We start from the raw sequence: 14555 nt of genomic DNA on the forward strand, positions 1-14555 counted from the left end.
CGTATATGTTTCCACTCTTTTTGACCAATAAATTTCCATCTTTCCAGTCATTTGAGAGAAATATTTTTGATTCAGTCTGAGCCAGTTTGACAAATTCACAAGCCACTAATAGAAAACTGTATATTTCAGACTTTTTTATGATCTTTAGAGTTATTTGTAGTGATGGGGAGTCGACTCCAAAAGAGTCGATTCCTCGACTCTGAATAGCCCCAGAGTCGGGGTCGACTCCAGCACAGGAATCGACTCTCGGTGGTGACTCTGTTGCTGTGTCCGGAATCGCTCACTTGTTTACTGATTCTCGAATCCATAGCCTACATAATGCATGGCAGTGAAGTGCATAATGTCTATTGTTAAGTGCACTAAGCAAGGAGTGAATGAAATGAAGCGAGGAATTCGGACACTGACGAATCGCGTCAGAAAGCTGTCGCAGAAACTTTGTCACATACATTTATGTAGCTTACTTTAGAAATAGATAACAGTCATAGTATGTTTGTAATTATACATACCTCCGTGTCAGCTTCAGTAGGCTTATTGATGGTGGCTTATATTATTGCAATAAATATAGATTTGATTTTCCATAGTTAACCGTGTTCATTAAACTAACCATACATAAAAATAATAAAAAACTCACATCAATAATAAACACATTAATAAGTGTACATTATTGTATGCATTTTTTATGTATAGTATTAATTTTAGCATCTTTAACTCTAATGTCCAAGCACTTTTAAGACAATGATCATATGCGTTTAGCGCCATCCCCCGACCATTATAATGAGATGAATTCATTTAAGAATCCCTGCTTTCTCGTTTATTTAATTCTGACATAATATTCGACCACAGATGTTTTTCGTGACTTTTCTCTCGATAAAATTAGGTATCGGCAATTAGCAATGTTGATATGCTACTCATCAAGTCATCTCTAAATTGGACTAATTTAGACAGTCTCACTAAACGTGTGTTGTTTTAACGAGGGGATTTTAAGGCTTCGCGTCGGGGAAAAATAAATTAAGTGTGTAAGGACTGCCATCTCGGCTTATTTATGACCGTTTTGATGTACAGTAAATGGAGTCGAGGAGTCGATTCCATCGACTCCAACAGTGGGAGTCGGGAGTCGGAGTCGACTCCAAAAAACCTGGAATCGAACACCTAGTTATTTGTGACTACTGGATAAGATTTTTAAATCACTGTGATTCAATACAATTCACCAACGAATCATTCAGAGATCAATCGGTCAACATATCTGACATTCATTAAAGCACTTGTAGAAAAATGTATATTACCATTAAAAGTGGTGGTCAGTAATATTTTGAAAGAAGTCTCTTAAAGGGATAGTTCACCCAAAAAATGAAAATCATGTCATTAATTACTCACCCTCATGTCGTTCCACACCCTTAAGACCTTTGTTTATCTTCGTAACACAAATTAAGATATTTTTCATAAAATCTGATGGCTCAGTAAGGCCTCCATTGACAGCAAGACAATTAACACTTTCAGATGCCCAGAACGCTATTAAAGGCATATTTAAAACAGTTCATGTGACTACAGTGGTTGAACTTTAATGTTATAAAGCAACGAGAATACTTTTTGTGCACCAAAAAACAAAAACAAAATGATCACTTTATTCAACAATAACTAGTGATGGGCGATTTCAAAACACTGCTTCATAAAGCTTCAAACCTTTACAAATCTTTTGTTTCGAATCAGTGGTGCCAAAGTCACCCCCCCCCAGTGGTGAACCACTGAAATTTCTAAACACTTATGACTTAACAAAGCCACATTTACTGAAATCATGTGACTTTGGCAGTTTGATACATGCTCCAAACAAATGATTCGAAACAAAAGATTCGCTTCGAAGCTTCATGAAGCAGTGTTTTGAAATCACCCATCACTAGATATTGTTGAATAAAGTCGTTATTTTGTTTTTTGGTGCACAAAAAGTATTCTCATCGATTCATAACATTAAGGTTGAACAACTGTAGTCACATGAACTGTTTTAAATATGTATTTAGTAGCTTTCTGGGCATTGAAAGTGTTAATTGTCTTGCTGGCAATGCAGGCCTCACTGAGTCATCGGATTTCATCAAAAATATCTTAATTTGTGTTCCGAAGATGAATGAAGGTCTTACTGGTTTGGAATAACATGAGGGTGAGTAATTAATGACAGAATTTTTATTTTTGGGTTAATTAACCCTTTAAAGCTCACAAAGGGTGCCTTTATTTGAACAAAAATACAATAAAAAAAGTAATACTGTGAAATATTAGGCTATTAAAATTTACAATAACTGTTTCTTCTTAAATACATTTTAAAATGTAATATATTCCTGTGATGCAAAGCTGAATTTTCAGCATTATTACTCCAGTCTTCAGTGTCACATGATCCTTCAGAAATCATAATATGCTGATTTGTTGCTCAAGAAACATTTCTTACTATGACCAATATTGAAAACAGTTGTGCTGCTTATTATATTTCAGGATTCGTTGATAAATAGAAAGTTCAAAAGAACCCAATTTATTTGAAACATATAAACATATAAAATAATTTTGTACATTTAATGTCTTTAATGTCACATTTGCTCAATTGAATGAATCCCTAATAAAACTATTAATTTGTTTAAAATAAAAATACTGACCCAAACTTTTGAACTGTAGTGTTTGTTCCTCTGATTTTTTTCTTGACTTTTTTCAGGATCTTTCCAATCATTTGTTTCAGTTTGATTCAGTTTTCAGTTTCAGAAATATGATTCAGTTTTATAACTGGTTTGCTAATGAATAAATTAGACCAATTTGTGAAGTAAAAGATTAAAGAATAGACTAAAAAAAAAAGTCTATACAAGTTTAATATCTGGTCTATGAAATATTTTAGAGTAGAACGTTACTAGGGAAAAAAAAAAACATTCACTACAGAATTTTCCATGACTTTTCCAGGCAATTTATAAAAAAAAAAAAAAAAAAAAATCATCACAATTTACAATTCCCTGATGTTTCCAGGTTGCCACAACCTTGTGAACTCTGTACATAAGAACTATTCAAAGCTTGCTTTGCTCCACTAAAAACACTGTGCATTAATTCAAAAAAGTGTTTTGGCAGCAAATCAGATGATGCAGTTTCCTGGCAGTGGGCTGACACTTTAACGACTAATTCTGACACTTTTCTCACCTACACTCTGCTCCATCTTTCCTTTACCTCAGGTGAAGCCTGGAGACCAGGTCTGGAGTCAGTAAACACCTGTCAAACAGAACATGAGCTGCACCCAGGCATATTGGACTACTAGACTCATGAGAAAAAAACACTTCTGTTACTTTTCTTTAAAAGGTTTACTACGAATGTGAACAGCCATAAGACAAGAAATAGAAAGATAATTGTTGACTTTACCCAGCAGGAGGGAAAAGTCATACAGGTAAAAGATAGAAAAACGAAAGCTAGATCAGACGTGATCAGAATGAGTGAATGTGTTCAGCAAAGCGCATAACTTTTCCTTTTTCCCACGCGAAAATGGACTCAGCTATCAATCATCGTCAATCAGCTTCCTGTCAGTCAATACTTACACCTTCATTCACTCTCTTCCGTTTTACCCTGAGGGAACAGTCTCAGCAGGCTCATTAAAAAGAGAAGGCTGGAGTGACATCACTGGTACTTTTTCTTTACACAACCTTCTAAACCGTCGCAATAAATGGTGTAAAAATAAGATAAGATTATTTACTATACCTATGTAACCAACAGACTGGTCCCTGTGTGAACAAACATTCAAATGTAACCTACTTTATAATTCAAAATTAAAGTACAACCTAATATATGCATATTCCTGCAGGCAACCTGAAAAACATCTTTGATAAACACTCATTAACATAATATAATAAAAATGGTTTATTGCTGGTTTTAATGTTTGGAAATGAGAAACACAAAGGAAAGTGCGCCAAGGAGAGTGACAGTTTCCTTAATATCCAGGGGTGTGTATGATGTTTTCTCTCACAGCTGGGTAAAATGGTAAAATGTGCCCTCTGGGACCTTTAAGCAGTTGGGAAACCTGAACACACTCCACCTATGTCTCAATGATTGACAGTTAACTATATAAACCTAAACCCTAGAAGTCCCACCCACTTTGACTAAATAGCATGTCATGACAATACAAGCAACAATAGAGGGCGATGTGCAATCAAAAGTCATGTGAAGGTGAACTCTAAGTGAGCAATTCAACTTCAATTTAACAGTAAAGGTTTCCACCCATCTCTCTTTTTCTTTCTTTCTCTTTTTCTTTTAGCATTTTACATTTTATTTGGCAATGCACAACAATATATCAGTCCATATTGGTTATTAGTTTTTTTCCTATATTGTACTATGTTATATATACTGTGTAATACTAGATATTTAAATTGTACATGCCCATTTCCCATATGCTTATATTCAAATGGCTTTCTGTCAATTAACTCTATTTATATTAATAAAAACACTAATAATTAGTACTAATAATTAGTAAATCTCAAAATAAATATCCATTTTTACACTGCATCACCATTTGTAGCATATTAGAAATTTAATATCAGCAATACCATGGAATTAAATTAATAGTGTATTACTACTGCCATAAGTGCGAAAAGACAAATAAAATACATTTTAATGTAATTCTAAAATGAGACTACCCCTAAAAGCAAACCTTACAGAAACAAACAAACAAACAAAATCTAAAATACCCTTTTTCCTGTCACAATTACATAGCACTGAAAACATATGCGTTTATTACCTCATATTCATGATTGAGGGAAGTGGTATAATAACTCCCCCTTCAATGATTATAGTGCTTATGGCCCTACTTGAGATACTTCAGATAAGAAATAAGATCACTATACATGGTCCAATCTATTTGTCTACTAAACACAGATATATGTACTGTAAACCTCTTTCTCTTTCTCACACTCACACACACCCACACACACACACACACATTTTAACAATTTATATAAATCCAAAGAGAAATAACCCACAGGGACATAAATATTATAGGTGCAGTCAAATACACGTACAAAATCATGGACCAGTAGCAAACAGCAGATCAACACAATATTAAGCATAACTCTCAGTTTTTATGGGTATAAATAACAACGCCTCTGCCATATATGGCGGCTGCCTATAATAGCAGACGGAGCACAGTACCTCGCTTAACCTTGCTATCCCAAGCTGTTGAAGCCCCTTTACTACCAGCCTGTGTGCATGTCCTAAGCTGCCAAATATGAAAACAAGTAATCGGGCCCGATAACCTATCTCTAAAATGGTGTTTAAGAGTGGTTGATATTTAACTACTTTAGTCATAAAGGTTTGCTCCATACTGGAGTCAAAAGTGCAAGCAACCTCCAAAACGAACACTTCTCACGCACACACACACACACACACACACACACACACACACACACACACACACACACAAACACACTTATCACTCAGCATGTCAGTGTGGTGGAGAGGCATCTTGTGTTGCTCAGATTATGTGGCAGGGTAAATAAACGCTAAGTGCTGACAGACGTGCAGGGGGTCGCTGTGATGCACACTAGACAACACTCACACTGTGCAAGGGGCAAGGCGAGGTGACCCTAATCCTCTGCTAACTTAAACCTGTGAGCATCAGCACATGTGCATGTTTTCTGAGTCAAAAAGTTGGCAGTGAGAACTATGTGATACGTGATATTGATCCTTTTGTAAAGACGCAAGTTGTTCTTTCTTCTCCTTATTTGGGAAATGGCTCCAAAACTGCAGTGGACTTGGCTTACAATTACTTTGTACTGTACTTTAGCCATTTACATTGCCCATTCCCAGATTTAACAACATTTAAATTTACATTTAAAGTCACCATAAAATCTAAGTTGACATACTTATTTTAATATTGCAATATTTATTAAAAAAAACGTTTTTTTAAAAAAATTCATGTCCCCTCCTAATCTTTACTAATATCTTCCCCTTTCTCTTACAACAACATCTCTTCACTTATGATGTGTTTACTGGTGCATGCATGGGCGACCCGTCACTCACATGAGATCACAGCAATAGCAAATCACAACCATCCAATCAATTCCTGATTGACAAAAATCAAGTCACACTTTACATTTTTTCAGATATACATCGCAATATGGAAGAAAAAAATACAGTAAAAATAGTAATATTGTGAAATATTACAATTTATGTTTTTTTTTTTAATGTAATTTATTCCTGTGATAGCAAACCTGAATTTTCAGCAGCCATTACTCTAGTCTTCAGTGTCATATGATCCATCAGAAATCATTGTAATATGCTGATTAGCTGCTCAAGAAACATTTCTTATTAGTATCAATGTTAAAACAGTTGTGCTACCTCATATTTTTGTGGAAACTGGTAGTACATACAGTACTGGGCAAAAGTCTTAGGCACGTCAGTATTTACACCCCCCAAAAAAGGTTTTAAGCCAGTTATTTATATCTTTTGCTGTAGTGTCTCAATAGGAAATATCCGTTCACATTTCCAAACATTCATTTTGCCATTAATTGTAATAATCCAGTGAGATTTTTGAATACACAAGGAGTCTGACAACAGCCGGTGCTCCACACAGTGATCTGATCTCACCATCATCAAATCCATCTGTGATTACATGAAGAAACAGATGAAACTGAGACAAACTAAATCCCGGAGAACTGTGGCCGTGTCTCTAAGATGCTTGAAGAAACCTGCCTGCAAAGATACAGTACTGTGAAGAGTTTTAGGCACTTGTGTAAAAATGCTGTAAAGTGAGGATGTTTTTAAAAAATACTGTTATAAATAGATTTTATTTAACAATTAATTTATATGAACTAAATCAAAACAATATTTTGTGTGACCACCCTTTGCATTTAAAACAGCTTGTCCACGTACACTTAGGCATCATTTTTCTTCAGGTAGCTTTGGAGGCAGGTTTCTTAAAATCTCTTGGAGAAATGGCCACAGTTCTTCTGGATTTAGTTCGTCTCAGTTTCATCTGTTTCTTCATGTAATCACAGACGGATTTGATGATGGTGAGCTCTGATCTCATTGTGGAGCACCGGCTGTTATCAGTCTTATTGTGTATTCAAAAATCTCACTGGATTATTACAATTAATGGCAAATGTTTGAAAATGTGAACGGATATTTCCTATTGACACACTACAGCAAAAGATATAAATAACTGGCTTAAAACCTTTTTTGGGCGGTGAAAATACTGACGTGCCCAAGACTTTTGCACAGTACTGTATATAAAGAACTTTTTATAGTTCTGCAGAGTTGAAGACCTTGATGTTTAAAAAAAGAGCAGCAGAGGGCAGGAGAGAGAAATCAAGTATGCAGGACAGCTAGAGAAAAATCGAAAGATGAAAAGTAAGAGCGAGAAGAAAGAAAAAAAAAACTCAAATCAGGCCCAGCCTTGAGTCAACAAATGATGCTGCTGGGAATCATAGTAGAATTAATTTCATGAGAAAAATGGATTACTCATAATATGAGACTGCAAAAGCAAACAGTCAGAGACAGGATTAGCTCACTAGTCCAGCTGACTTCTGTTTTAAACTCCTATTACTCAAAACTAAAAATCAGAGCCTGGCTTAGAAAGTTGGGAATGCGCCTACAATCACTTCGAACATTTGACTGCATCAAGAGCAGAGCCAGGCACAACATCATGTACACAGTATTATGTGAAAGGACGCACAGCCGTTGACAGTGTGTTTAATAAAGATACAATAAACATTACTGCAATAAAAACACTTAGATAATGAACTAACAACCCATTATTAGCATGCTTTTGAAGAGGAGATGCACAAAACTAGTTTCAAATGAGTTTGTGTGTCATGTGACTCACCTGGTAGGTGCCAATACCAATGTGTTTAGGGTCAATCTTAATAAGCTCTGCTAAAGGGTCCTGAACCCGCCTCCCAATAGACACTGAGGACAAAGAAAAGAATACAGGAAGAAAATTATCTCACCATTATGTGCAGTAAATGCTCAAATATAATAATGAATGCCTCAAGAGAACAGCAATTTACACTTTAATAAACCCACGGACTTAATTAAGAATAAATTAAGCTCACTTAAGCATAAATCTTTGTAAATTAGACTCTATTTAAATCATGCAAAGGCTTGTGTGGAACATACTGCACTAATCACAGCTTCACAGATTATATTAATAAACAAAATTTGCATTTACTGAAATATCAGGGCTTGCAACACACAACTGTGTTTGCAGTTTAAATGTGACCATATATATGGTTAAATACATGCGAAAAAGGAAGCAAAGAAACCCAATCACAAATGAGCATGCAAAAAGAGGGAAAGAAGAAAAACCTATCGGAAATGAATATACAAATATTATTGTAGCCCATTATTATTGTCAGTTATATTCTATCAGTCATCAAGATTTTTTTTTTTTTTTTTAAATCTTAAAGTTGTTTAAAAAGTATAACATTTACAATAACCAAAAATAGCTAGGTTAAGGCTGAAATAATCTACAAAAACACTGTGAACAAATCACATATTAGCCCTATACAGATGAATATGCCATCATCTGTCTGGGAGAAAGAGAAAGAGAAAGAGAAAGAGAAAGAGAAAGAGAAAGAGAAAGAGGAAGAGGAAGAGGAAGAGGAAGAGAAAAAGAGAAAGAGAAAGAGAAAGAGGAAGAGAAAGAGAAAGAGAAAGAGGAAGAGGGGAAAGAAAGAGGAAGAGAGAGAAAGAGAGAGAGCGGCCCACTAACAGACACACTCACTCATGAATCCCCTTTTTCCTAGTAAATTGTCATACATGGGCCAACTAAGAGAGGTCTGGTCAAATAAGAACTCAATTAAAGACAAATAAAAACCCAATTCAGAAAAACTTGAATCTAACTTATCCCAGGAAATGTGACCAGCCAAACACAATATTATAAAATGAAATGAACATAAGCAGTTTGGCGCACTTGTTCCATTAGCTTTATCTAGTCTTGTTGAAGGTCAGCAAATGAAAGTCAGATTTCCATCTTAACTCGTGTCCCGAGAGTCTGAGGGAGAGAACGAAAGAGAGAGCGACTCAGACAGAAAACACAGGACAGAATGTGAGACATTGCGTGGTTTTCTGCCCAAGCACAACCTTCACATTACAGAGAGTGGAGAGAAGTGCTTTTGTGTGCGCTGTACAAGGCCTGAGCTGAAACTCCATCCCTTTCCAAATATTATTACAGGCAGCAATTTCCCACAGAGTTCAACGTGGAGACGCAGCGAGTGAGGCTTGGTGATCACGCTCCAGCAAGCCACCTCAAAACCTCCTTCAACAGTCACCCACTTCAGCGAGCACATACACCTTGATCTTTATAGAAAGCTGAACACCTCTGGAAACAATTGTCCTCAATCAAGATATAAACACCTTTCTCTACTACAGGTATGTTCAGCGTAGTTTAGGACGAGTCATATAATGAGAAATAAGTCAAAAACACAAATTCATTAACATATATATGCCAACATTTACTTAATTAGGACGGTGTTCATACAAAAAGAAGTATACTAAAGCTTTGTTCATACCGTCGGCGACAAAGTGACATGATCCCATTCATTTTCAAAGGAAGGGCCGGCGAATTTCGATGACACAAGCGACAGTGACTGTTGGCGACAGAATGTAGGCATGTCAAGCGATGCGAGTCACGTGACAAATGTTCAGAAATGTGAAGTTTATGCAAACTTTATGCAAATGAGCAGCAAATTTCACAAGCAACAACCGATAGGAGAGAAGACTTTCTGTGGAGCTCACGTTACCGTCTGGTTCCCATCTGTAACCACATATATGGACATAATAAAATTACGCGTGTGAAAGAAACCGTCTGCAGTCTTAGTGAGTTTGATTCATACATTGATTGTTTGTTCTAATTATATGATGCAGTGAACAGTTCATATTACAGTTTCCCCTGCATTATGTTGATGATTAGGGACAAGAAAATTGAACATTCGTCAAAAATTTGCATGACGTTTTAGTAATTTTTGACAGTGTGAGAGGGTTTAATTCGTTGATTGATCGATCGCTAATCTAGTTAATGATTTATTGTACTGAGCACTGCTGTAATTTATATCACACTCTGCAAGAGCAGAATGCTACTTTTTACATACAGCGACAAAGTCGCTGACGGGGCTTGAGAAGAAAGAAGTTACTCCAGACTTTTGTGTCACATAATCCTTTAGTAAACATTCTAAAATGCTTATTTGCTGCTCAATAATGCTGAGTACAGACTGCATGATTATAGCCCCCATATTCACTCGCCAACAGTTTTGTGAAAATCACAGATAAATTCCTAAAATCGGAGGCAAATTGGTGCTCGTTCATGTGAGTGACAATCACGTAGTTTGTGTTATCAAAGACGGAAACTGAGACAAACACCGATGCATCACTGATGGCCGTAAAATATTTAGCATGCCAAATATCTGGACCTGTCTGCAACTCAGAGTCCTGCAGTGTGAAATGTATTTAGACTGGAAATGACATTGGCAACAACCTACAGTCAATGAGAGAGCAAGATACAGAGTGAGGAAAAGTTCAGAGGAGTCATACACCTGCAAGAAAACATTATCAATCATGGCTTCTGCAAACAACCAGTCTTTCCTTCATATTTTTCTTTTTTTTTTTTGCTGCAAATCAGCACAGACATCTTGCATCGCAAGCTTCTTTAAGGCTATCACTTTAACAATCCAGTCTCGCACAAAAACTCCCATCTCACTTGTGATCTTACATTATTTGTCAGTCTTATTTGTCTGCGATTCTTCCTATTGAAATGTTGTCTTCTGAAATCTTCTGAAATGCCGTGTAATCTACCCTGTCGCCGATCCATCATGTAATGTGCACAAAACAGCAGACAAATGGTACCCCAGACAGTTGTGCAGTGTGAGAAAAACAGCAATCCAACAATTCTTAAAATTGTGCAGTGTGTACCCAGCATAAATCTTCCTTGTTATTATCAACATAAGATTTTTTTTAAAATAGAAGCCTTTTGTAACACACACACACACACACACACACACACACACACACACACACACACACATATATATATATATACAGCTATGGAAAAAATTAAGAGACCACTCCAAGTTCAGAAATCAATGTTAAGTGGTCTCTTAATTTTTTCCATAGCTGTATATATATATATATATATATATATATATATATATATATATATATATATATATATATATATATATATATATATATATATATATATATATATTACACACACATACATATACATACATATACATATATGCTACATTATTTATGCTAGTGATGTAGCATTGCATTTAATGCACAAAACACATAACACTACACACATTTACACACATCCCACATAGGAGGGTCCAATTTCTTACGCCTTTCATAAAAGCGATAAATATAGCTCCCTAGTTTGCTCTTGCATTTGACCAGAGGAAAATTTATGAATAATCCCATACTGATTTACTGCTTTTATAGAGGAAGTCTGGTATAATTCTCAGATCCTGTTTTTGAGAACATTTGAGTGATTTCCAAACTTTTCGCCTTTTTTTTTTATTTTTGGAGGAGTAGAGGGTGCTTGTGTGGTCTGAACACAGGCAAACCTTTTTACAGAAAGTTCTGTTTCACAGAAACATATCTAATGGGTAAGACAGATATAGAGAGAAGTGAAACTAGATGGTTTGATAGACTGTGAAAGACTATTGTTACGTCTTCTGAAGTCCATGTATCGACAACTGGAGATATGAATGTGGCCTAAAGGAGACAGAGAGACCATTTCAGACTAAGGAGACAAGGTTGACTGAAATGGCATGTAAAGGTCTGGTTGAGTGGGAGCTGAGTTGGACTGACAGGTAAGGCTGTTGACTGTGACTGGAGAATTGGGCCTTGGAACTGGAGAATAAACAATCCCATCATTCAGAGGGACAGCTTTCATTCAATGTTAGTACGTTAGTATGAAAAACAAGACATATTCTGCCAGTGAAGCTTTGACATTCATGTGCACAAGTTTGTATATTTGCAAAATCCTAAAACCATAACAAAGCCTTGAATTTATATAAGAACATCTTTACCATTAAATATCAATTATTTATTTAAAGTATTGTTAAAAATAAAATATAAAATGGCAGCTTAAAATGTATATATATATATTATATATGTGTGTGTTTGTGTGTGTTAGTAATATTGTATGTATGTATTTTATTATTAGCACCAGTAGGCTCGGCAAATAATAACAAAAATGTTAAATCCTTGTCCCAATAGCCTTGTCAACAGTTGATAAACATTTTCTGTTTTCAGTTTTTATAGAGAATTTTGAGTAAATACCATGTACTAATAAGTGTCTCTTTTATTTCAGATTTTGTGTATGTCTCAATCGTCATCTTTAAATTTCATTACATATATCTGCATCATATCTGACATAAAAAATTTAAAAAAAGCTAAAACGGTCAATCACTAGTTTTGAGTGTGTGGAAAAGAGGAATATGTAAATTACCTGCACTCCTTAAGTTGGGATCCATGTCAGGCATCTCTTTAACAGCCTCAGGACTCACACTGTAGATGGACGCTCCAGCTTCATCTGTTATGCTGAAACAACAAAGACACACTGAAGCTGGTTTCCAAGGAAATCAGAGAGGTAACCTCATGAAGACCCCAGTGAACTTATGAAGCTCCCTCAGTACGTCTAGGAGGCGTCAGACCAAAGAGTCCATTTAAATACATTTCCATAGCAAGCTTGTAGTTGATACAGCAGGAACCGAAGTGTAGAGTACACAGCAATGGATGGAAGATGTACTTCAACACACAATTTCACAATACAGCCATGTTTTCATTGAAAAATAAAAAATAAAAATTCTAAAAAGAAACTTTCTAGAAAGTTTCTAAAAAAAAAAAAAATAAAAAATAAAAAATCTGACAAAAAAAAACTTTTTCCCTGGATTCAGAGGGTTATAACTGCATTTGGTTTCTGTGCGGTCATGCACATACAGTATGCTCTGTTACAAGTGTTATCCATACAAATTTGTACAAATCTGTACATCCATATTTAATACAAATCTTTATATCCATATTTTGAAGAATCTTTATTCCTTAAAAGAGTATTGCAAACATGATATTAATTACTAATAGTTATTGAAATAATCTGACAGCCCAAATATTTTGCAAAGCACTGAAATCTTTATAAGTACTCCCTTGGGTGCACCTTGTTGTCAATCACTGGTTTAGTGATTCTCACTTGGGTGTCAACTAGATTCACTCTCTCTCTCTCAACACATTTTCAGTAGCATGTGTATTGTTCTGCTTGCCACTCAAAGTGATTTATAATACACTAATTGCAGAATCAGTCCCACTGGAGGGAGCAAGTTGACGACCACACAGGCTCAATAGTGAAAGAGTGCACTCGGTTATATTTTCATCTGTAAGGTTAACTCAACCTGAACCAACAAAAAGCCCATACCTATTAGGCTACAAATACAATACTAACAATAATTAACACACAATTTAACCACTAATATACTGCTAAATACTGATTCATATATTAAGAGTTTTAAACCATTAATTTGTGCAATAAAATGGTCTATTAATCTAACAGAAAGAAAGAAAATGTAAAAATATGGGTAAATACTGCCATCTAGAGGACTTATGTGCTTGCCTCTACTATATTTTTGATATACTGTAACTCAAAATAAATGTTAAAACAGTCTTGCTGGAAAAGATTGATTATTGCATGCTAATTTAATTTAATAATAATAATAATAACTATTATTATTATTATTATTATTATTAAGAATCTGAATGAGCTTTCTTGCCAAGTGTGTTTACACGTACAAGGAATTTGTCTTGGTGACAGAAGCTTCCATAGTACAGACAGAATGACAGTGACTTACAGAAAGACAGATATTAAAAAACAGAATATAATAGAATACGTGAAAAAAATTAAAATAAAACAAAAATATAAATACACAATATACAAAATAGAAAATATACAAAAGCAAGGAAATGTACATGAGTGTTATGGTGTGCTAATATATTATAATATATATATATATATATATATATATATATATATAAACAATATCTCAATTCTGTTAATATTATCATATTATTATTAAGTACAATTCAAGAAATCTGAAAAATAAATTTTTACACATATGATTTTATGTTATTGTGCAAGTTATCAATTTTTTCCATTCCAAAACCTTTCAAACCAACTCTAACTTAACAGTTTTAATATATACCTGGTTGGGCATATATTAATACTGACCTCTCTCTGAAAACATCAGCAAAGATAAATGTCCTCTGCACATGATTATCACCACTGTTACAGAATGACCCTACAAATTAGGGCAGATCACCACTGCAGCCTCCATTACATTTGCTTCCTCTCTATTGGTGCCTAAGGGCTATTTGGGTAACTTTGCCAATTAGTGTCATCATACTCATGACAGGATGCAGAGGCTTTGTGACATGGACCACCAGTTTGACTGGTGTCCTCATTTTCCCAGATCCTTTCCCCTCCTCCCTCTCCCTCCCATAGCTGACAGATCGCCATGATGACAGTACTAACGAGCTCTGGCATATGACCTAGGGGTCAA

At 35.2% G+C, this 14555-nt stretch overlaps 1 protein-coding gene across 4 annotated transcripts in view; it reads right to left on the reverse strand.

Moving 5' to 3' along the window:
* Positions 1-14555, reverse strand: part of srbd1 (S1 RNA binding domain 1) — a 63657-nt gene that overhangs the window by 22657 nt on the left and 26445 nt on the right. For all 4 annotated transcript variants that reach the window (XM_048204614.1, XM_048204613.1, XM_048204612.1 and 1 more), the window contains exons 15-16: positions 12458-12549; positions 7826-7908 (exon numbers count right to left, since the gene is read on the reverse strand). In XM_048204614.1, the coding sequence (XP_048060571.1) occupies positions 7826-7908; positions 12458-12549 (175 nt within the window). The remainder of the gene's footprint in view (positions 1-7825; positions 7909-12457; positions 12550-14555) is intronic.

The sequence above is a fragment of the Megalobrama amblycephala genome, linkage group LG10, assembly GCF_018812025.1.
Source record: "Megalobrama amblycephala isolate DHTTF-2021 linkage group LG10, ASM1881202v1, whole genome shotgun sequence".
NCBI lineage: Eukaryota > Metazoa > Chordata > Actinopteri > Cypriniformes > Xenocyprididae > Megalobrama > Megalobrama amblycephala.